Consider the following 23,760-nt stretch of genomic DNA (forward strand, 5'->3'; position numbering starts at 1 on the left):
GTGATTCTTGCTTTGTAATGAAACAACTAAAATCAGTGAGGTCACTTCCCATGACACACCTTTCACCTAGCTTACACTTTCCAGAGATATCTCACAAACACATACTTGCCATATCCACCCGTGGCCCGCTGCTTGGATTGCAGAGAATGAAGCAGAAACTTTTCACTGTGTTTTACAGCAGCAGCCATTGTGTTGTTAGGTCTGAATCATCTGCAGTTTTATAGCCTTCTTACTCACACAGACATCATCGTGCTTACGTCTTCCCCTGACTTACAACAGAAGTCGACCAGCTGAATGTTGAAAAACTGAGACATATTGTTGAAAGTGCATTTATTTTTCTCAAGCAAGCTCTGGATGCTCATCACATCTTTTGAAAATACATGTTTTATTCAACGTTTAATTTCAGAATGAGCCTGTACTTACACTCAAAGGAATGGAAACAACTTGTATTCTTTTTCTTGTTATGCAGCACTTTTATTTCAGTCCATCTGAGATCAAAGGCCTGTTTGTGCTGTAGGTGGACCATGAATGAGTTTGACAACCCTGGACTTCAGTGTTCTCATTTTAAGGCAGGTCAAACGCTGACGTTTGACACCAAGGTGTTCTTTGCTGTTGGTGTCACGAATTATCGGGTTAATGTCAGCAGGGCTATCTTTGTCACATCCAGCACCGCTGTAGCTAAAGGAGAATTTGTGTATCTCTGCGTGAATCACCAGCAGCTTCTCACGGAACAGCAGCTTTTGACACCCTTGGATTGCTACATCGTTACTGCAGCAGTGTTTACTGTATTTGCTGTGATAGTGTAGGAGGCGAGTAGGTTTTATTAGCGTTAACCAAAGGTTGATGTATATGTTCAACAGGTTCAGGGACTTGTTCATTACTTCATTTCTATTTCATTCTTAGCGGCTGTTGATGTCTGTAACACACTTTCCAAAAGATATTTCTCTCACAGCTGTTAATATAAGCGTCAGCCTGGACCTCTCGATTCACAGTGACAGTTTTCATTAGCTAATGCCTAATTGCCTAATAATGTGTAGGTCCCCCTTTTGCTGCCGAAACAGCCCCGACCTTTCAATGCATGGACTCCACTGAAGGTGTAATGTGATATCAAAATGTTAGCAACAGATCCTGTAAGCTGCCAGGTGAGGCCTCTATGAATCTGACTTGCCCAGTACATCCCACTGAAGCGCGACTGGACTAAGATCTGGAGAATTTGGAGGCCCATCAAAACCTTAGAAGCCACAGGCATGAAAGGGTGTATGTGATATGCAACAAAGTAATAATGCCTGCTTGCCTTCTTCCCATAGTGCATCCTGGTGCTAGTTGTTCACCAAGTAAGCAATGCACACAGAGCCCCACCTATGTGATGTAAAAGAAAACGTGATTCATATAGAGCAGCCACTTTCTTCCACTGCTCTGTGGTCCAGTTCTGATGCTCACATGTTCATTGTTGGTGCTTTCAGGAGTGGACAGAAGTCAGCACAGGCACCCTGACTGGTCCACAGCTATGCAGCCCCATACACAAGAGTTCAAATAGCTTAGTATTGAACCACCAACCCTCCACTCATTAGCAGATGAACCTCTTGAGGTACAGCCTCCACCCAAGAGTAAGTGGCTGAGGAAATAGGGTTTTGCATTTTCGTATAGCTGTGCATAGTAAATGAATTAAAGGTGTGGAGTTATATCTAAGCTATTTTACAGAGTGGATTAAAAAACACACACTCACACTCTGTTTGATGAACACAAGTGACTTTTTTTAAGGATTTAATTGATGTCTGGAGAAAGACTGTGAAAGCAGCCCCATGTGTCCCACCCAGTCGGGTACAATGATGATAGCATTCAGGCAGTGAGCAGCAGTGCACTGGCTAGATTCACAGCAGCCAAAACATGGTTTCCAACCAACAAGGTTGAAATTGCAGCAAACAATATTTTCATATGGATATCAGATGAACAGATGATTTAGAATATGAAACCAGATCCGCAGCTCCGGCAGCCAAACAATTCCCTCTGCGCTCCTCGTCTGACGTCTCTATTGTCAACACCACTCCAGGCAGCCAGTCAAATTAAAAAGTGCAGCTGTCAACGCTGGAAGATCTAAAGTGAGATTTATTGTCTCAGGGCTGGTTGTGTCAGATTTTGAGCCCATCCATGAATGGCATAAGTGAAAACCTGGAGCAGCTGGTGGCACTTTGTGTTTGTCAAAGTCATTAGAATTCACCGTTTGTTCAAAACGTCTTACCTATCTGTTCAGTGTAAAGCGACAGACCGGCTAAGTAAAACCAGCACTGCCGTCTGTGTACGGTTGGGAAGCGAATGTAAACACGTCCTCCGACTGCTTTCCTTCCAGTCTGCAGAGCCAACGAAGGCATCTCTGCCTCTTCTTCTTGTGTGCTTGCTCCATAATACAGGAAATGAGGTGTCACCCATTGATTTTGCAGGGCTTATGTTTGAGAGTGTTTTTTAAAAAATTTTCTCGATGCAGCTTAACCTTGTTAGGAGTCTTTTTTTCCAGTGTGGAACATTGCAATCAACTTGACCCGGCCTTTTCGCTGTGAACAGGCTGGAATATTTATGAAGCAAAGAGAAAACATTCACTTTTAGTACCTATTTTGCAAGGACACACACAGTTTAAAATTTCTATTTAACAGGATATAAGGAATACTGTGGAACTACACTGCTGTGTTAGTTTTTACCCTCAAGTCAAACTCCTGCAGAATGAAATGAATGAAATCACATGAAAAATACGGAATATGTATCTATAACCATCAGAAGCTCAAACACCAAACGCAGATGGGCTTCAGTCTAATGACCAGTAACCCAGATTGTGGCTTAATCTCCAGAGGTGACTGAGCTTGCACTCACTAATGCACATGTGTATGTTATATACACACACACAAACACAAAGATGTTGGCCACTCGTATCAAACTCTGGGTCTGTTTTAGCTCCATCTGGCTCATATAGTAAGCGCCTGTGGTATCGGGCCAGGAAGGAAACAGACAGAGAACCAAAGGCAGCACGGGGAAGGAGTGAAAGGAGACTACATGTGTCTTTCTGTTATACGTCCCACAGTCTGAAGGGTAGAAGAATAAAATGAAATACTGCCTGTGGAAAAGGATGAAGCTGTTTGAACTCGACGTATTCATCTCCACATCAAAACACACAAAGATGAATACACAGGCGTGATGACCTTAATATGACCCCCAACTCTCACAATCCATCTGAGAACACAGATGCTGCTGCTCCATTACTCTGAAAGAAAATGAGCAGCTCAACAGCGCCTCACGGTGGACTCTGGCAATAGTGCTCAAGTGAAATTGGTCTTTTTTTTTTTTTTTCCAGATGGTCCAAGCAGGATCATTATTAGCCATTTCCGCTGTATCAGAGTAAGAACTTATCAGTGTTTCTATGTGCAGCCGGCTGTGAGAGGCCCGTTACATATCGGTGACACTGTCTGAGAACATTTATATATGCATTATATTTTTGTTTGTGTTGTACTTCGTAGACGTTCCCTGTACACTCTGCCATGTGAATATGAACAAACATGACAAATAGGGTGGTGGATATGGAGAGATTACCTGATGTGAAGCTCTGGCAGTCAAACATTTCCTGCACAGTGTCATATACATACAACACACACACCTTTAAACATTCCATTAACTCAAGTGCTTTCTGCACAATCCTTTGTCATTGTTGCACTTTTCTGTTGCACTGCCTTGTGTCTGCATCTTTCTGTTCTGCCTGGTGTTGTACTGTTTTTGCAAGTTTTGCACACGTGCACTTTATGTAGTGTGCATGTAGCACCATGATCCTGGAGGAACACCGTCTCATTTCACTGTGTACTGTACCACCGTATATGGTTGAAATGACAATAAAGCCACTTGACTTGATTTCCCTCTCCACCTCTTTTCTGATACAGTTAGGGCCAAGTTTTTGGCCCTTTCAGTCTGACGTTAGGGTGAACTTACTAAGCCATACACTCCTAGGAAGATTTAGCACTTTGTTAACACACACCAGAACACTCCAGAGCAGCAAACTGTTAAAAAAAGTCTAAAGGTGCTCACACTTGATAATGAATTGAAGGAATTGCGCGTCTGATTAGCAGCGGCCAGCTGCTACTTTTGTTCTTATTTCCTGTGAAAGCAGTAAAGGTACACTTAATTTTTCAGAGGAATTCAGAGTCCTGTGAAATCTATTTAACAGACGGCTGTAGCCCGGGTCAGGTGAGGTTTCATAAGTTGGGCAGATCTGGAGTTGATTTTAAGTGTTGAAGTTGAATTGATGAGCCTAACTCTGCTGTCAGCACCACTTCGGGCACCAAGTAAAATGAAAAACTACAGCTGTTAATTCTACAGTCTGCCTCTTATGTTAAATCACACTAAAATATGACAACAGCCAAAAGGAAGTTTTTTTAGAGAGCTTTTAATTAAAAGCTTTGTACGAGAAACACACAGAAAGCAACAACAGTAACAGGTAACGTGACACTGAATACATAATCTGTACAATAAGGGTTTGTAAAACATGCTTCTGAAGTTCAGATACATTACAATGTCAGCCTCCAACTCCTCCTCTTTAGCATCAATACAATGTACATAATTCATATTAGCATAAAACCAGACGAAACTGCAGTCTTGACATGTAAAAATCAGTGAGTCCTTCTGATCAAACCCATCTTAGACTACTAAAAAAGCCAAAAGAAAATGGCATTCAAATAAACATCATCACATTGACAATGTTATGCATATTTCAAAAAAAGTACTTAATTACAGTACAAACAACAAAATAATGCTCGTTTCCATTTCGTTAAGCATCACATTTCATACGTTTAAACAAGGATCCTTCTTTTTCTTCTAATTAGTGCCAACATGAATCTAGCACTTAGATCACATAGAAAACTATTTAAAAGGGGGGAAAGAAAAGCTTTAAAAATCGGAAATTATAAAAATCAAGAGCCCTATTTGGTTGAAAGAGGCCACTAAATCGAGTTGTGCTACTCCGTATGACAAAGAATAAGCAAAAAATTTAAAACAAAATTTTAAAAAAAACATCACTTAGCAGTCTAATACCTTACAAATCTACCAACTGCAAGAGTCACTTCTATCCACCACTTAAACATATTATAGAGTAGATGAAAAAATCTATTCCAAATTACAATATATCCATTTGAGAAGAAAATAATTCTAGAAAAAAAAATAGGACCACTCTGCTTTTACTGTGTCAAATAAGGATTTAAGTAGTGTTATTATCAACAGACATCGATTCGAATTTGAACTACAGACTGTTTTTCTTTTTTTCTTCATATTAATGGATGTGTCATTTTGGAATAAATCCTTCCAAGTGTAACCTATGAGAGAGAGTACTGAAACAGCACTGACAACAACTAGAACCATTCAGTATATGACAGGAACGTCGCCTTCGCCTGTTAAAAGACACGGAAAAAGCGGTACTCGCAACTTCTGGAAAAGAAGACGACAGAAAACATAAAAACTTATTACAGTCTGCGACCCTTAAAGTCACCGAGCTAAAGTCGAGATTTAATGACGTTTTCAGCCGTTCTCTTTGATAAGAGCCAAGTGTGATGAGGTTACAGTTGCCTCGAGTGCAGCCGACGGTGAGCTCTAAGGCAACGCATGCGGAAGCTTTTAATATATTCTAACACATACTGTAGATAGAGCGGAGTTTAGAGCCGAAGAGTCTGGGAAGGCCTAGAAAGAGCAGGAGGAAAAAAGAATCTGTGTATAAAGGGGTCTGTAAAGGTTTCTTTAAAGTACGGCTGACGCGTTTGAAGGTAAGGTAACGTACACGGCAAAAGGTTTACAGCCAAGAACACAAGGGCGCTGGATCAAACCGTTAGAGATCAAGCAGCTTTTCTAACCATCCAGCTCCCCGACACACCAGCTGTACTGTGATCCTACTGAAAGACAGCCTGTCTGATGTGTCTGAAAAGGGGAAGACAACTGTGCCAGCATCCTCTCCAGTTATTAAACAGCGGTCCAAAGGTTTTATCCTTCATAAACGGGTAAAAGCAACAAGACAGAAAACAGGCAAAACGGCGCTTCATTTAGGAAGTAAAAACGCAGTGTCCTGTTTAGACTGGAACATCGAGGTATCCTTGGTCCTCACTGTTCCTCTACATGTGTCCAGGAGCACTGTTTACATTAAGCTGACAATAAGCTCAACTAAGTCTAAAGCCAGGACTTAAAAGACATGTTGGGCCTCAGTTATAGCAAAACAAATCTTGGTACAACAGGAGCAAGAGGCAAAGTTGTCTTACTTCTCATCATGATGACTAGAGTCTGATGGCTATAGGACTAGATGAACCCTTTTCCACTACAGTAGTGCAGGTGCCCCCTGTAGAACCAGTTTCATGCATTTCCACTACAAGAAAATATCAATGCTGGTTCCAAACAGCCGACATTCAGCAGCTTCACAAAACTGACTGCGCCAAAAGTTGTAACCACCGTTGTCTCTCAAGAAATTCACCAAACACAGATTCTCCATCCCGTGTAAATCACCCCAGCCTTTGCTACATAACCCCATGTAATGTTCGGTTATGAATCTGCGGAAATGTAGGCTTTTCGTCGTAAGGCACCCAAGTTGGAAGTGGCTTCGCACCGGCTCTGCATCAGTGGAAAGACACACGCATGCCCTATGGGTAGCAAGAATAAAGCACTTCTATTGACGTTACTACCAGAGCACATACTAATAAAGAACAGTTACGAAGCATAAAAGGACAAACTGGCAACATCCACAGGACGAAAAGCATGGGAAACAGCTTTTAACCAGTCAAAAGTGGAAGATAAATAGACAAAACTTAACAGTCGCTACATTGTACAAGCCACAGCTGCCTGGATTCATGTTCCACAGATTTGAAACACCTGTCGCCGAGTCAACTTCTATTTTTAGCTGCATTTTGTCGACGTTCAGTCTGAACTGTGTTCAGCTCATGGACCTTCTAGACCCGGACAGTTTAAGAAGTTAATTTTAGCGATTACGGCATACAGAGAAACTGTTCAAATTCACTGCAGACCAGTTTAGGGTCTTGGTGGACGTTATGGAGTCGAAGTAGGTGGCGGGAACAGAGTGAAAAACAAGGCAAATATGTAAGAGACTGCAAATGGCAGCAATAACTTAAAAAAAAATTACTGAATTTCATATTCTTTATCAGCCTTTATGGTTGTGTGTGCATATAAATACTTATATGTATATGCATGTGCATTCAAGAGAGCAAGAGGAGAAGGCTTTGGAAAAACTGATAAACCACACAGAATAGGTTGGTTTTTAAATGATGCAGTCAAGTGCATTTACCTCGCTATTGCATCGATGCAATATCCAAATCCAGCTGTGTTAAGTTCACTGAGTTGAACTTCCAACGAGACTAACAGGTCAAAACACCTGCAGGCTGCTGACAACAGCCTCCAGAGCAGAGCTTGCATCTAAATATTAAGTTTCTTCCACACAGGCCGAGTATGCCTTCTAAAAGTTCAACCTGCACACTAAACGGGCGACGGTTCCACTTTCAGGACAATGTTACATTGTACCAAACAAGATAAACTCAGCATGAAGCAAGTGAAAGAATTACCACCATTTCCATCCAAGCCAAACAGTCAGTGTTGTGCAAGTGGACAAAATATGGCAACTGAAATGCCAAGAAGGGCGTATTAGCTGCCCCATCTCAAATTTATATAATTCTTCTAAAAAAAATATGTCAATTTTTTTAAACTATTCAATGACAGGGCGGTGTTGGGTTATATTTCATTACTCATTACACAAATATGGACATACCCTTCAAGGTAAAGGTAGAAGCGAGTTGAAGTGGCATGACACTTTTTTTTTTTTTCCTTTCTTCAATGGCATTTGACTTCATAATGTCCGTCCTCCTATGGCTTCGCTGGGGAGGGGTCGTCGGAGGCGGTGGTGGGAGGGGGGGAAGAGGCATTTTCGGGGCTAGCAGAAGGTGAAGCGGGGCAGGAGGCAGGGGATGGGAACTCTTTTATGGTGACGGTGACGAGGTTGGTGGTCACATCTGTGACCACTACATCCTTGCAGCTCGGAGCCATTTCAGGGTGCCAGTCGGGGTCTCCCTCAGCGGGCACCCTTGGAGGTTCGGTGGGGGCAGAGGTTTGGTCCCCGGGAGCGGCAGGGGGAAGCGCGGTGGGCAACTGGTGTTTAGCCCTGCACTGGCGAGGATTTTTCCTGCCTTCCTCTGAGGGCACCGTACGGTCCGGGGCGCCCTCGTCCTCTTCGTCTTCCAGGGAGGAAGAGGGAGAGGAGGGGAGGAAGGGGGATGATGATGATGCAGCCTGGTTTGCATCTGAGGACGCGGCAGGGGTGGAGGACTTGGTGCTCTGGCTCTTCTGAGTGTCTGCGTGAGGTTTGCTGGACTTGGGATCCTTGCTAGACGGCGAGGCCCCAGTGGAAGGCTGAGACTGGGCAGCAGCAGCATTGGTGGGAGATTTTCCTTCAGACCCACTGGAGCTGGAAGGAGAAGGAGGTGCCTGGAACTGAGAGGGGCTGGTGCGGCTTTCCCTAGCTCCTGTGCTGGAGCATGAGCTTGGGTGGGAGTGAAAAGGCACAGGTCCTCCGCACTGCAGCCCGAATGGCTTCCCGTACATCGGGAACCCCAGCATCTTCAGAGGAGGCTGGAAAGGTCTATATGGGGCTTCCCTCTTCTTCCCAATGATACGATTGCGGGATGGGATGTTCTGACGTCCTGCCGAAATATTCCGAGCCCCGGCCGCTGTGCCACCCCGGCCCGCTTTGTCGATGACCTTCAGATTGAGGATGATTCGGCCTCTCTTGACTTCCCGGGGTTTCACCCTACGGTTAAGGATGCGGACGGTTTCAGAGAAGGGAGAAACGTGCATGCGGGACGGGAAGCCACCAGGGTTGGAGAAGGTGGTCGCCATGGGGTCTGTGCGAGGCAGAGGGCGCCGGGACATCCGGTGGCAGCGGTGAATGTCTTTCTTCAGTTTGTGTGTGGCCGCAAGGGAGTTAAGTTTAGGGGAAGGTGCGACAGCCGAGCTGGAGGACGACGGTAAAAGATGCGCTGAGGCAGAGGAGGAGGAGGAAGCTGCCCGGTTAGAAGTGGACGAAGTAGGACGCAAAGTGGTCTGGCGGGTGTTTGAGGCTCGGCTGCCGCTCTCTCCTTTCTGACCGCGAGCCTGCGAGACAAAGCACATTTAAGAAACCATTTTTGTAGAGTGAGCTTTTTGAACCTCTAAACACGTTTACTGAGTGATACACAGCAACAGCAGCCACTTTTAAACATTTGGCTAAAACATCTGGCTCAACTCCAGCACCTCGGACTGCAGCTAACCCTGGTAGCTCTTGCTCTGCTCTTCAGCAGTGTGTGAACCAGATCTCCTCCAGCTCATTCTAGCTACAATTCTGGAGGGTGGAGCTGAGACTATGTAACCATGGGCACTCACTTAAGTTAGTTGTTTTTGGCAACACTAGAGTCACAATGATTTATATCAGCCATTAAAATGCTTCTTGGATGACAGCGTTGTAACTAATGCCTCAAAAGTGCACACTTTCCAGCTAATTTAGCTTATATTAGACTAAAGTTAATTTGAGATCAAAAGAATTAAAATTAACAAAATCAGCAGTTACAAAGAGAAGTTAATGCACCCAACACCACAACGTTTAGCCGTGCTGAATGTAACTTCAGTCAGACGTGTCTCCTTTGTAACTCCATTTATTGTTGTTGATATAAATGACCCTCCCCCTTCACACGGCTTTCTGAAAGCGTTTTTCTATGACCAAAGGTTGCTGCAGTATGTGCCTCAGGTGAAATGTAGCACAGGACAAACGTGTCCCTGCCGCTCACGCTTCTTTTCATGTCATTTTCCAAAGACAAAGCATGCACTGTATGAAGATTTAAATAAACTTCAGACACCGTTTGAGGTTCAAGTAGGTTGACCTTTTTCTCAGCTTTAACAGCAGAAACCACAAACAGAATGTTCCACTTTCCTGCAGGGTGGTGATGCAAACTGAACAAAGGTACAGATTTCAACAAAGCTGCAAATTTAACTCATGCAAACTAGTCATAGTTTCCAGTCCACTCGTCAAAATTTTAAATATGATTTCAGATGCAGCAGCTCCTCCCTGTGGAGGAGCATAAAAAAAAAAAACTGTACCTTCATTACAAGGTTCTTGGGTTTTGGTCCCCTTTTCTTTGGCCCGTGCAACTCTCTTTCCCGCTCTCTAAAAAAGAAAAAAAAAAGTAGTGACAGTTAGAATGGCAATGACCACAAATGAAAAGACACACGCAACAAAAAGAACAAGAGAACGAGAGCAAATAGAATGACTCAAAGGTGATGACAGACATGAAAGCTGTGGGTGAGCGTGGGCAAAAAGAGCATCTCTGCAGCCATGTCAGAACACAGTTAGGTTTCCTTTAAAAAAAAAAAAAAATCTTATTCTTTGCTCTTATTTTCATCAGGGATAATGTTGAAGAAGGACAGGAAATGTAAGAGCCAGCGAAGAGAGGAATGACATGTAGCGAAAACACCGTTTCAGTCATTTGTTGTATCCCCTGCCTCCCATTAAAAGTTTTCTGATACTTGAACTTTACTCTAAATATTTCCATGAGCAGCACGAGCATTTCAAAGAGCTTGGCAACAGACAAAAAGAAGTTCGGTGCAGATTTTTTTTTTCAATTAGGCAGCAAAGAGGAGGAATGTAAAGACACGAAAGGGGGATGCGGGGGGATGAAAGTATGAGTAAACACAAGCACTTAGAGGAAGAGACACTGGAAGTAATTTAAAACAAGAACACATGATAAAAAGGTAAATGGGCCCGGGGGACTGAGCAGACATGCTTTAGACTTTTCAAGATAGGAGCCAAAATATAAAAACAAGCAATAGAGAAAAAATAAATACATAAATAAAAATCAAGACTGATTACTCAAAGCACACGCAGGGCTCCTCATGAAGCAGCTACACTCACTTTTGCTCAAACCCCAAAATCAGCCTGTCATCCAGGATGTTCTCCTCCGGCTCCCAAGTGCTGTGCCTGAACACAAATGCAGCAACATGAAGAAAAACACATGCATTCATTTTGCTCCAAAGCACAGTTAATGTGCATTTTTCAGCTGAATCGAACCAATGCTTGTGTCACATTAACATTGTGGATTCAAGGCACTCACTTCATTGCCCATCCTTTCCATTTCACCAGGTATTCGAGCCTTCCCTGAAAGAAGAAGACAAATGTTAGAATTACTAAAACAGTTCATATGAGAATAGATTTTTTTAAAAAGAAAAAAACAACAACATTCAAACACAGGTTTTGAGTCTTTTAATTACAAATAGGATATTCTTGCCTTTACACCAACATGGAAACAAAACTCCACATGCTGTTAATGCACAGCAACACCAAATCTGCAATGCAACTGAATGCACTTTAGCACATTTCAGTCCAAGTTACAGAAGAGGACTTCATTTCTTTCACGTCTTCGCTAGGGTTAAATCTTCCTATGTTTTATAATAAGATCAAATACATTTCACGTTTGGGTATCGTTTATGTGAAATCTACGTTTGTTCGTGTGTTGCAAGTGTTTTACAGCAAGAAGGATACGCTAAAAACTCCAAGCAGGGACTTCTGAAGCCATTGGAGGCACGGTGGGCCTTGCTGGTTAACTGTGTATACCGGCAACTTCAGAAGGCAACATGCCATAATGGACAGAGTCTCTTACATGCAAAATACTGAAAACACATTGGAAACTCTCAAAAGTCCTTAATCAGCTATGGTTGAAGACTCCTTTCCCATCACCGGCGTATGAGAACTTGTGCTTCTGCAACCACCTTCATAACTCGCACGAGAAAGTAACAAAGTCAAGCTGTCGTTAATGTGGCAGCTACACATAAACTGGGCTATGAACCGCTGACTGTGACCGTATAGCTTTAGCTACCATTAGCTGGCAAGCAAACCAGGCCTCTCAGTTTCACAGCACAGTCCACAATACCATCAGCGGGGCTAGCGTGTCTTTGCAGCCACCCCGTTCTTTGTGTTGTTTTTATTGCCCTGTCGCTGCCTCAATGTCCGCGCCACGAGTCATAAGCCTCGCTGCTCTGATCTAGCTCGGACTAGCAAAGTAAAAGCAAACGCATGAAGGCCTCTGCAGTATTTCATAGGCGTAAGATGACAGCCCTGAGCCTATGGACTAAAGCAGTGCCGCGCTGCCGACGGGGAACATCTGCACGTAGTCAAAACACGCGGGACAGTGGCGGCTGTAGCTCACCTTACGGACGCGGCGTTTAAGTATGGCTTCCGCGGCGAAAATGCGATCTCCCGCCGCCGAGAGCTCCATGTTTCATACCCGAACTGAGCTACCTGTCTCGGTGTCCGTCTCTCCAGACGACAAGCTCCGCTGTCTGCACGGATCGACCAAACCGTGCGAAGGGCTGCAAACACACGGAGACAGCACAGCAGCAGCGGCGGCGGCGCGACCTATCTGGTCGCCGGCAACCCGAGGAGAAAAAAAGCCCGCGCGGCTCTGAGCTTTAAACATCAGCGTCAAAAGACACGAAAAGGTTATTAACGTTAATTAAATTATTACAGACCTAATTAGACTTCATACAAATGTTTTAACACCGAAGGTCATCGGAATTTTACATTGTATTTATATTTACATTTCATAATGTTAACTGGTTTAATAATATTTGCCTTATTCAAGTATTCAGTCACACATTTGAACCAGTGGACAATTTAATCAATGGCTCTTTTCAAGCGTCCCACTAAGCCACGAAAATTCCCTTCTATGCCATGAAATTGACAAATTTTATTTACATTACTTTGTTAAACATGTATTTATTTAATTATTTTAATCATAAACATAAAATAAACGTTCGGCATTTGGTTTGAATGCAAAACATTAGTCCTCCAAGTTAAAAATTCCCTCTGGTTTAAGGCAAGAAGCTATTTATGAAACAATTAGTAGTAGTAGGGGGGGAATCGATACAGCATAGTACACTCTCAGAAATAGGGGTACCAAAGTGTACCAAAAAGGGTACAAATGCTTGTCGCTGGGGGTGTTCCTTTTTGAAGGACATTTCTGTACCCTTTAGGCTTGGTACATTTTTGTACCTTATGAAGTTGTACCATCTGAGGTACAATCATGTACTTTCCTAAGACATAAATGTACCTTGAAACTATAGTACAGAAATGTTCTCTTGAAAAGGGTACAATAGGGTACCTATGAGGGTACCCCCCCAGCGACAACCTATTTCGTACCTAAAGAGACAAAAATGTACCCCCAATAGTCCAAAATATTTGGTTATTTAACCATTTATTTTCGATAATAGAATCACATCAAAGCACTTAAACAACCACAGGAATACATCCTTGATTACATTCGTATATTGCTATAGGACATGTCAAGAAAAATACATTCATTTAAAAAAAAAAAAAAAAAAGTAAACAATCACATAAAGACATTAAACACCTGAACACAATGTTTTGACGGATCACAGAGATGGCATGTATTTAAAAAACTGTCCACACAAATGTTTTGCTCTACTTCAACAAGCACGCACATACATACATACGCGCGCGCGCGCGCGCACACACACACACACACACACACACACACACACACACACACACACACGCTTAAGTCCCGTTTGGGGTCGCATATCTTAACTCCCACCCTTTGGGGACACCACTTTCTGTATGGTTTAGAAGCAAGCTGGCAACTCAGTTTTACTCCTCCAAGACCACAGAAATAAAAAATCACTTGAGATTTTCATTTTAAGCAACATTTGTCCAGACAGTATTTTTACCTTCCCATTGGGGACTGGGAATGTTTAATGTCCTCTTTGGGGTCTTCAGCGATACACAGATAAACAAACTATTTTATGCCACTTTTGGGGACCTTACTTCCATTTGGGGTCTTCAGCAATACACACATACACAAGTTATTTTATGTCAGTTTTGGGGACCTTACTTCCATTTGGGGTCTTCAGCAATACACACATACACAAACTATGTTATACCACTTTTGGGGACGTTACTCCCCTTGGGGTCTTCAGCAATACACACATACACAAATTATGTTATGCCACTTTTGGGGTCGTTACTTCCATTTGCGGTCTTCAGCAATACACACATAACTTCAGTTTTGGGGATATTACTTCATCAAAGTAAGTACAAGGTAATGTTATGATTTAACCATCTAGAAATGTTTTAGGATGCTGCTGCTGCTCAGTGTCACAATGTTAAAAGCCATCTTTTTCTACCCAACCTAACAATATTCATTGCAATTAGGTCTGCTAACTTGACAGAATCCAATGGATTTGCCAGAACTTCAAAGTCAGGTCATTACTTATTATGAAAGAAATCACAACTTATTGTGCCACAGAAACATTTAAATATTCTGCTTCTTTTATTTCTACCGTGTTGTTTTTAGCACTTTACATGCACTTCATGTATACACAGGAACTTGCAGCAACAAAGAAACAACAAAATATCTGCACAATTCATTAAGTGCTTCTACCTGCAAATGTAAAAAACTTTGATTCCAAATACATCTCATACAGTGCGAAGTGGACACAATGAAAACCATGTTAAGAAAAAAATGTCAACTTGAAAAGATTTGTTTTTTCCTCTCAGAATGACAAAAGGTTTTAGGAAACAAACTTACACCTGCTTACTGAACCTGAAATTTTTGGAGTGCAACGTCTTCAAAACATCTTCAGAACCATTTTACCAGAGAAACAGGAAATTTTAACTCACTGAAATCACAAACAGCCCTCAGTCCTTTGCACAAGCTTTTCTTTTTAAGGCAGTAATGCGATTTCTAACATAATTTTTTACCCCAGTCCAGTTTCTGTCTTTCAGTGCATAGGGTTCTGCATTGATGCATTGAGTGCAGTCCAGCTTCTGAGGCAACTTGCATGTGTTGATGAAACGCATCATGTGTTTTTCAACTGCACGTACCTTATGATCTTCCCACTTACATTTGGCGTTACTTCGGTTGCCTTCGAAGAAAAGAAAACAGACATCAATACACTGCTTAAAACTTTTTCAATATCAAATGTTTTCCTCCTCTACTCAATGAATAATGTCATGTATTTAATATATATATTCTTAGTGCTTATTTGCTGATTATATTCTTTTACGTATAAGAGATGGCCAGCGTTGCCTTCCTCAAAAAGGGTATGTTACACACTGCTAATTTTCAAAAAGGGCAGAAGCTGCACTGACAAGCTACATAATCAGATGATAGGAAGCTGCATGCTTTTGCAAAGAATATGAGCTGCAGGCAGAAAGTGAAACTAAGTAGTGTTTGATCGAAACTTAAAGTGTGCGTGACGTCTAGAGTAAGTATATAAATAACCAGACTGCCTGCTGCTGCTTCAGACTTGAGCTGATGTCTGTGTGCTCAGTCTCCATTTTCCGGAAAATGTAAAATTAAAGATCATTTTTTGAGTTAGACCACTTTGAGCCGTGTCTTTCTTCGCTGTTAAAAGAATACAAAGAAATGAATTTAATAATTGGTGCCATGACCTGGATTCTTTTGCGGCTGAGAGGTCTAATTTGGACCTTAAGGTACGATCTGATATGAGGCGGACAACAGACAGGTCTAAAAAGATTTAAAGGTAGGCACAAGCCTGTTCAAAGTAAAAGCAAAATTGTGCATATTGGATGAATTCTAAATTATTTGTTCGCAGAGTTGATGATCGTGACCGTCATTTATTTATCACCTTTTCACTTCATTAATTCACTGAACCATATTTATTTTTCTGTGCCAATGTATAAAGTTTATGTTTATGCCAAAACAAATTGGTCAGTACCCTTTTTCAAGGGAGGACTGAAAGAAGTCCTTGGAGATGAAGACGTCCCTGGAGATGAAGAAGTCCATGGCCCTCTGTCTCCATCCTGATCCGTTGTCTCATTCTCTGGTGTTTTTATTGCCTCCAGAGCCGATTGAAGAGGCTCACTCTCATCGCTTGAGTTATCTGAATTTTCCAGATCAACTTTTTCTAAAGGTTTCCAGAGCATTTAATAATTAAAAAAAATCAATTATTATATTTTAGAGCATCCTAATAAAATTTACACTCTTACCTTCGGGGTCAATTTCAATATCATCAAGTGTTTGGCCTTTATAATGTGAAACAGTTCCGTTCTCCAGTGCCAAAAGTAATTTGCTCATCTTAGCAAGCTGAAGTGTTCCTTGAGGCAAGCGGTAATACTGCCTGTGCACACGTATGTCATGACCCAGAAAGTCTGCTAGTTGATCTGCTTCATTTTCTTGAAGATTAAGCACCTGCGACATTGTTGCGATATGTTTTCGGAGCCTTGTTGATGTTAAGATTTCAGGGTGTTTTGCTCCACTCTCCTTTGCCAACATTTGGATACAGTCTCTTCCTCGATAGGCAGATAAAGCTCCTGGTCTAGCAAACATGTAAATGTTCTCTTTGGGGACGCCACAAGATTCACGAGTTTCCACAAGGAGCTCCATTGCAGAGACCATTGATGGTTTTCGGAGAATAGGAACTCCTCTCCCTCGTTTTCCACGGATTTCTACTCTGGTGAAGAAATCACACATTTTTTTCTCAAGTGAGGTCAGACAAGCAGCCATGTCCATATTGATTTCTGACGTTTTTCTGTCTTTAAAGGTGGACACCTCCATTCTTGATACCTCTCCTTCTCTTCTTCTGTTAAAAATGATCACTTGAGCTAGTGTCACTTTGGCAAGCATTGCATAGCTGTATGGAGTTGGAGTCAACCTCAGCATTCTTTCAGCACCGCTTTTAACAGTCTCCATATGGCGATCCAAGCATTTGACATCAGCTGTTAAAGGTAAAATCTGTGGTGCATTCCACTTAGACTCCTTCATGGTTGTTGTTGCACCTCTGGTGATCAGTCCCTTCCATCTAAAATTTTTGATAGCCTTAAATTCTCTGGCAAATTGCACAAGGCTTGAGTCTCCGTCTTCTGAGGACAAATTGTCAGTCTCTACAAGCTCACAGATAATTCCCAGATTGTTGCCAATTTTTAGAGCTAAGGTAGGTTTCTGGAACGTATTTCTTTCAGGATTGTACCCAGCCACCTCTTTCACTGCAGATATCAAATGGTTGAAGTTTGCAGGATAAATCAGTTCCTCTGCCTTTTGAATGGGGGTATTCTTCTGAGCTATAAGCAGCAGTCGCCCAAGTTCCCTAAGCCTTTGCCTTATGTAGTCATGTCTGTTCTTTCTTGAACCATTTAGATCATAAAGGTGCTGTCCAAACTGAAGAAGAAGTTGGTCATTTTGGATTAATTGAGTTACCTCGTCATATTTCATGCAGGAAATCACAGTTTTCAAGCCCTCTCCAATTTCACGAACAACAGCAGTTTTCAGTGCACATTTGGATCGAACCCGCTGCTTCCCACTCTGGGAGTCTTCTTCACTTTCTTTCTTTGCTGGGCATATTCTCATGTGCTTCCACAGTGTTTTCTTAGAATAGAGTCCCTGGCAGTGATAACAATGAATGTAATCAATGCCCTCTGTGGATTTCTTTGGTCTATAGCAGGCCTGTAGCTCACCAGCCCCCCTCTTCACAACACTGGCATTATGGGCAAAATTTCCGTGTCTTCTAAGGATGTTCAACCTATTGCGCCTCTCTCTTGAATTTTTGGGATATTGAAATGCACGAGCAACCTCTTCCTTATTTTTATGTACAGTTTCCAGGTGTCGTGCAATTTTTGATGTAGGCTGGAGACAAAACAAACAATAGTTTCTCTTATCATATACACGGCGACTTCCAGACTTTGAAGGTGGTAACACTTTGATCGAGTCCAAAATCTGTTGAGTTCTGCTTTTCTTCGGTGTACTTTCATTGCTATTTGTTGCACTGTGGGACGAGAGCTTTCTCTTTCTTGGAGTTTTTGAGATCCTCTTCTTAAAAGTTGTGGCACCATTGCCTTTATTTAAAATTTCTGAATAATTATCTAGTTTTTGTGGAGATAAATCGGGGTATTGCAGAGAAGGCAGAGACTTCTGTGCAGTTGGATAAAGAGGTTCATCTTCATCTAGCTGAGAGGAACTTCCTTCAGTGTCTGGAACATAATTAGCATCACTATAGTCTGTGTGATCGGATTCATCAGAAGATGTTTCTGTATATGTCGAGACCTTGGGGAAAAAATAACATCTCTTTAAGATTTAAGACATGATAGAAGTATTTTTTGTGACAGATTAAAAGTTAGAGCTATTTAAAGATAAATAAAACATGTATATTAAACATTTTCCACCTGTTTTTGTCTTGAGGACCTCTTTTTTGAGTATTCAACGAAGCAATTATCAGATGCTGGTTGAAGTAATGATGTTGTGGCAAATATAGGAGGAACTGCAGCCTTAAAGGATGGACAAAAAACAAAAACTGAGTTTCTAAAAGTATCATATTATTACAACATATTTTTGATATCTATAAAACCAAATAAGGAAATATTAAACTGTAAAAGTAATACTAGTTATAGCATAAAATTCAACACTGGAATCACTGGTTTGAGGATATACATTTGAAAAAAAATAGTATGTCATTTAGAAAACAAGGTTGCATAGGGTATTTTTTAAGAGGGATATGAAAATTAATATTAAAACAAACCTAAACTGCACAGCAGTGTACTTGTGAAATTCATTATATAGCAGACATATTTAACAATAATGAACAATCTTTGTGTTTTCAATTACACAGTACTTGTATGGACAGAACTTTGTTGAATTAGTTGGGTAATAAATGTATTGCGTGTATAAGAAAAAGCATCATGCGAACAAATGACAGCCTAACAGTAACTGTTATGCTTATTGTAGCTATTAGCTAAAACCACTAATTTAGCTTAGTTTGCCCTGGGCTCAGCTTTGACAAATATCATCAACTGTTATTATTATTAGGCCTCACACTTATAACTTTTGGGGATGTTTCTAACACAAATACACTCTGCTTTAACCTAAGTGAGGACAGTAAATGGCAAACTGAACTAAGGCTACTCATAAGATACTGATGAGAACATAACACTTACCTGAATGCAGTGTTGAAGATCACCGGTTTGGTTGCTGATCTCTAGAGTAGACTTATCCTAAAAACAGAGACATGACTTCACTTACAACTACAAAAACATCACCAACTACAGTCATCATTAGGCCTCACATTTATAACTTTTGGGGACGTTTCTAACACAAATACACTCTGCTTTAACCTAAGCCTCCCCTAAATTGACCGTGTGCTTTGTGTTGTGCGTGCCCGCAACTGTGCATTTCATGGCGTCTGTGTAGAAATGACTAGTAAGACAAGGCTGCAAACTATTCTCACAGAACTCAAAGGTGAACTTGAATCCAATAAGAAGGAGAAGGATTTTGGGCAAAATACATTTATATAAAAAATAAAAAAAAATCGATTCTGGATTTTAATGAATCGATATCACGTTATCCAAGCCAGAATCGATTTTAATCAATGAATCGATTATTAAAACCCACCCATACTAACAACAACAAAAACATCACCAACTACAGTCATCGTTAGGCCTCACATTTATAACTTTTGGGGACGTTTCTAACAAAAATACACTCTGCTTTAACCTAAGTGAGGACAGTAAATGGCAAACTGAACTAAGGCTACTCATAAGATACTGATGAGAACATAACACTTACCTGAATGCAGTGTTCAAGATCACCGGTTTGGTTGCTGATCTCTAGAGTAGACTTATCCTAAAAACAGAGACATGACTTCACTTACAACTACAAAAACATCACCAACTACAGTCATCATTAGGCCTCACACTTTTAACTTTTGGGGACGTTTCTAACACAAATACACTCTGCTTTAACCTAAGTGAGGACAGTAAATGGCAAACTGAACTAAGGCTACTCATAAGATACTCATTAGATACTGATGAGAACATATTATGTGCAGGACACTCCTGAAAAGCTGTGTGTGTTGAGACAACAACCAGAAATAAAAAGACCGACAAGGTGGCTAGAGCCCTACTCCCCACCCCTCAACATTTTTATTTCTGGTTGTCGTCTCAATAAACAAACACAGAAGCAGCTCTTCAGTGGGGTCCTGTACAAAATGACAACAAGAAGTCAGTAAGGACCCAGTACAGGCTTTAATGCAAGGACAGCGTGATGAGCCAATGCAGCGGCCCCACAGACCACACCCCACCATACCAGTATATTCACTGATATTAAATACTATTATCTTATCGAAATACAAAACATACTTTGTATTTCAACTCAAAAATAAAAACACCATGTTCTGAAGAGGTTTAAGAAAAACTTGAAGAGGTTTAAAATCTAAGCTGTTTTAACAGTAGTTTATGTGATATCTTTGGGCCAAAATCAAATATAGTTAGACTTATTTGACATCATGTGCAGCAATAGTGCAATGCAATAGTTTACCATCTTGCACCAAGGCCAGTCGGCTTTCCCGTAGTCATAAGTTATTTCTTCTCCTGGGTCAATGTCACGCAAGGCAAACAGGCAAAGATGTGGCCTTCCTTCAACTTCAACTGTTTTCATCTTACAGCTAGGCCTTCGGTGGTCATCATTCACAAGCCTTCCTAATGACTTGTCTTCAACAGAAGCATCAGTGCTTGAAGAAAAAAAAGTATCAACAGTGGAGTAAATCAACATACTGTGTGGCATGTTACATAAATAATAGATATTTGTAGTAGTGTATTAAGTATAGCATAGATCCAAAATACACTGTAACATGAAATATTGTCTTACCACCAAGAGGTTCCTTTCCATTTGAAATCAAATAAGAACACTTCCACCGTATCATTGAACTTGTTTTTTTCAAGATAAGGATCTGCTTTGCAAAGTTCTCCACGGTATTCAAGAACAAATTCCCCCTGTTTGAAAAACTGTGAGGCAATTACACCACGACCTTTAAAAGAAGAAAATATTGCTCTAGTTTAAAAAAAAAATGTTTCCACCAATTGTAAGACATTTTAAAACTTATGAATAAAGTTACTCTTCTTTACACAGCCTATTAAAAAACTATAACATAAACACTTGATAAATGCAAGGTTATCAGTACTGAATGTCTAATTTGCATACAGGAGCGAAGTGTTACTATTTATGCGTTTATGCGTGCTGTAATTATCAAAATACACAAATGACACTATACCTTTGCATGGGCTGATGAATTGCTCTGTTAGACCAGTCTTGTCAGTTTTCAGTTTAATATAGTGTTCTGCATCGTGTTGAGGATTAACTCTTTTTCTTCTTCTACCTGATGTTTCCATCATAATATCAAATGCAAGATTTCTTTTCTGTAAAAAGAGATTTAAAGACTTAATTATTCCCTGTGTTCACCAACTCCAAATTAAAATACAGTATGCCTTTTCTTAAACGCTTATGATAAAATATAAATATTTGATAAATTATTAAAAATATTTGTTAATTACTAAAGCACACTATCAACTCTCATGATTACATTAAAGATTACACTGAAATTTAACATTTGTACTTTTTCTTGGCTTTTTTCTGTTTTATTCGATTGACTCAGTAAAGAATGTCAGGAAAGCGGGGCAGAAAGAGAGGGGGGAAGACACTGGGCAAAGGACTCGAACTCAGGCTGGTGTCAAGAAAAAAAAAACAAAAACTCAGGCTGGTGTCGAGGCCACCTCGAAAACAGCTAACAAATAAATGTCACCACGGGAATGCTGTTCACAAGACAGCAAAAATCAGCAATCTAGAGAAAATTGTCTTGTTATCATTCCCCCGTACATTTTAGTACTCTGATTTCAATGTTTGCTCATTTGGGCTTTATCAAGGGTACACCTAGCTAACCAATATCAACATTCATCTTGAAATAACTTTCTTACATTCAGACAGAAAATACTGACATTTCTTTTTGTCGTGTAATTTCCTTTTCAGCAGAAACCTAAAGGCATGGCAATAACAAACTAAATGTCTTAAGCTACTTTTCATACCTTTAAAGCTGCTCCATGCGCTGCTGCTCTCAGACGGTCACCTCCATGACTGCGATCCAAAGCTATCCGGTTGTTCAGTCTGACGTCACTAGCCGTGTCTGGGTCTAAACTCCGCTGCAGGTCCATATATCAAACGATCATATGGCATTACTGAGAGTTGAAAAACTGTCTAAAGTCTTTCATCTTTAATAAAATGATCAGCGTTCTGCTCAGGTGTAACAATTGAGTTTAACATCCAGGCATCCATGAAAACGGAATTTATGACATTTAAAGGAGTTAGAAGTTAGCAGGGAGTTAGCTCGCTAGCTTCTATCTAAATACAATATAGCATGTCCTGACTGCGGGGTTTTGGAAACAAATTAAAACGTACAGCTCTGTTATCACTTCCAGCATAAATGAAGACAGAAAACTAAACAGCAGTGACGTTTGTAGGGTTACTGAAGTTGGGCTAGCTGGTATATAATGATGTGCTGCGTGACCGCTAGCGACACAGCTACATTAGCATAATATAAACAAGCTAACTTTTTTTCCACTCAATAAAAGTTACCGTGAGTGTTCTCGGTGGTCAGGAACAAATGTAATCGCATGGCAGGATGCTGTAAAAGGACCAAACTTCAGCCAGGAGAACAACTGAGATAATCCATCCACAATACGAGGTTAGTCATTCATATACTGCTGCATGGGCTGGGCTGTAGTTACATCCTAAGGTTTTAAAAACTGAGCTTAAATAAATACTTAGCGGTAATAAAAGCCGAGAGAGGTCAACAGTGATCACTGACTGTTTTAGGAGCTTTTTGAGATCAAATAGAAGAAAATACATAACATTAAACATGTTAACAACACAAAAGCCATATTAAACGCAGACTACTTTAGACCCGGAAGTAGGATCCGTCGCGTCATCACTGAACAACCGGATTGTGACCCTCCCCCACCCGCCTCTTCTTTCGCGCCTCTCCCTTTCGCGCGCCTCCCGCCTACCGGCAGGCCCTGCCCCGCCCACATATCTAAAAAAAAAATCTGAGAAACCAACGTTTTTTGCAAAGCCTAATGGCAAGATTATGATTATGCACTTAAAGATGTTCAATCAGTCGGTTCAGTATTATTGTAATTATTAATTTAATTAATTATTATTTTAATCACTGTTTATCTTATGAAAACTTAAAAAAAACAATATATTAATCTGCAAAAATTAAATCAATTTCTAAATGAAATTTCTCAGTTTCCTTGCTTTAAAGTATAGAGGAACTAATGTTTGGGGTTTTGTACACAGTGAATAAAATTGTCAAATGAGAAAAATACGAGATGCCTTACTATTCCACTGTTAATTTAAGTATCACTTTTACCTTTTAAATGTTCTAGTATTATAATTTTTGTTTTGTTTTGCTGGATTTTATTTCACACTATTTTCTATGTTTAAAAACAGTCTAAAATATGTAAAGACTGAAATTAGGTAATAAACACTTTATCATAGTCTCTCCAACAAGCTCTAGATCTTCCCCAGAGAGATCCCAGTCAGTGGAATATGCCCAGGGAGGCACCCAGTAGGCATCCTGGTCATTTTGATGTGGTGGAGCAGTGTCTCTCTTTCAAGCACCCCTCAGATGACAGAGCTCTGCACAGTACCATAGACCTAGAGGAGCTAACTCTAATCACAGCTGCTTCACACTCAGCTGCAAACCACTCTAGTACACACTGAAGGTCATGGCCTTAAGAAGCCTGAAGTACCATGTCATTTGCCAAAGATGAGACCCCAAGGTTCACAAACCAGACACCATTTAATCCATGAAAACCACCAACAGAATCAGTGACAAAGGTCAGCCCAGGCAGAGTTTAACCTT

The 23,760-nt window shown here is 40.8% G+C and overlaps 2 protein-coding genes across 4 annotated transcripts; both read right to left on the bottom strand.

Moving 5' to 3' along the window:
* Window positions 1–5,279: 5,279 nt before the first annotated feature.
* On the bottom strand, window positions 5,280–12,459 carry cbx6a (chromobox homolog 6a). Its single transcript, XM_085276167.1, has 5 exons — window positions 12,243–12,459; window positions 11,151–11,194; window positions 10,952–11,017; window positions 10,141–10,207; window positions 5,280–9,162 (listed from the first exon to the last, which is right to left on the bottom strand). Exons 1-5 carry the CDS (start codon window positions 12,309–12,311, stop codon window positions 7,879–7,881), a joined length of 1,530 nt encoding a protein of 509 aa, XP_085132293.1. The 5' UTR covers window positions 12,312–12,459; the 3' UTR covers window positions 5,280–7,878.
* An 811-nt stretch (window positions 12,460–13,270) lies between these two features.
* On the bottom strand, window positions 13,271–22,769 carry LOC146572163 (uncharacterized). Of its 3 annotated transcripts, XM_085276170.1 has the most exons (11): window positions 22,470–22,769; window positions 21,923–22,036; window positions 21,115–21,259; window positions 20,712–20,871; window positions 20,382–20,574; window positions 19,632–19,688; window positions 19,004–19,060; window positions 18,236–18,337; window positions 16,067–18,116; window positions 15,796–15,984; window positions 13,271–14,979 (listed from the first exon to the last, which is right to left on the bottom strand). In XM_085276170.1, exons 3-11 carry the CDS (start codon window positions 21,233–21,235, stop codon window positions 14,753–14,755), a joined length of 3,156 nt encoding a protein of 1,051 aa, XP_085132296.1. In that variant the 5' UTR covers window positions 21,236–21,259; window positions 21,923–22,036; window positions 22,470–22,769; the 3' UTR covers window positions 13,271–14,752. The 3 variants fall into 3 exon arrangements, with proteins under 3 accessions (XP_085132296.1, XP_085132294.1, XP_085132295.1); XM_085276168.1 differs by lacking the exon at window positions 22,470–22,769 and having other exon boundaries at window positions 21,923–22,401; XM_085276169.1 differs by lacking the exons at window positions 19,004–19,060; window positions 22,470–22,769 and having other exon boundaries at window positions 21,923–22,401.
* Window positions 22,770–23,760: the final 991 nt, after the last annotated feature.

Source organism: Mchenga conophoros, linkage group LG6 (assembly GCF_057382185.1).
Source record: "Mchenga conophoros isolate Kocher_MC1m ecotype Shallow Benthic linkage group LG6, M_conophoros_male_GT1.1, whole genome shotgun sequence".
Taxonomy (NCBI): domain Eukaryota; kingdom Metazoa; phylum Chordata; class Actinopteri; order Cichliformes; family Cichlidae; genus Mchenga; species Mchenga conophoros.

What these genes read in the sequence shown, in the direction of transcription:
- LOC146572163 (XM_085276168.1), bottom strand. Translation starts at nt 22,048, where the DNA reads ATGGACCTGCAGCGGAGTTTAGACCCAGACACGGCTAGTGACGTCAGA. An exon ending in TGGAAAGGAACCTCTTGGTG is followed by an intron (nt 20,575 to 20,711) that starts GTAAGACAATAT and finishes TTTTTCTTCAAG; the next exon opens with CACTGATGCTTCTGTTGAAG. An exon ending in ACTGGCCTTGGTGCAAGATG is followed by an intron (nt 19,689 to 20,381) that starts GTAAACTATTGC and finishes CTCTGTTTTTAG; the next exon opens with GATAAGTCTACTCTAGAGAT.
- cbx6a (XM_085276167.1), bottom strand. Translation starts at nt 12,311, where the DNA reads ATGGAGCTCTCGGCGGCGGGAGATCGCATTTTCGCCGCGGAAGCCATA. An exon ending in TTAAACGCCGCGTCCGTAAG is followed by an intron (nt 11,195 to 12,242) that starts GTGAGCTACAGC and finishes TTCTTCTTTCAG; the next exon opens with GGAAGGCTCGAATACCTGGT. An exon ending in CCAAGAACCTTGTAATGAAG is followed by an intron (nt 9,163 to 10,140) that starts GTACAGTTTTTT and finishes TTTGTCTCGCAG; the next exon opens with GCTCGCGGTCAGAAAGGAGA.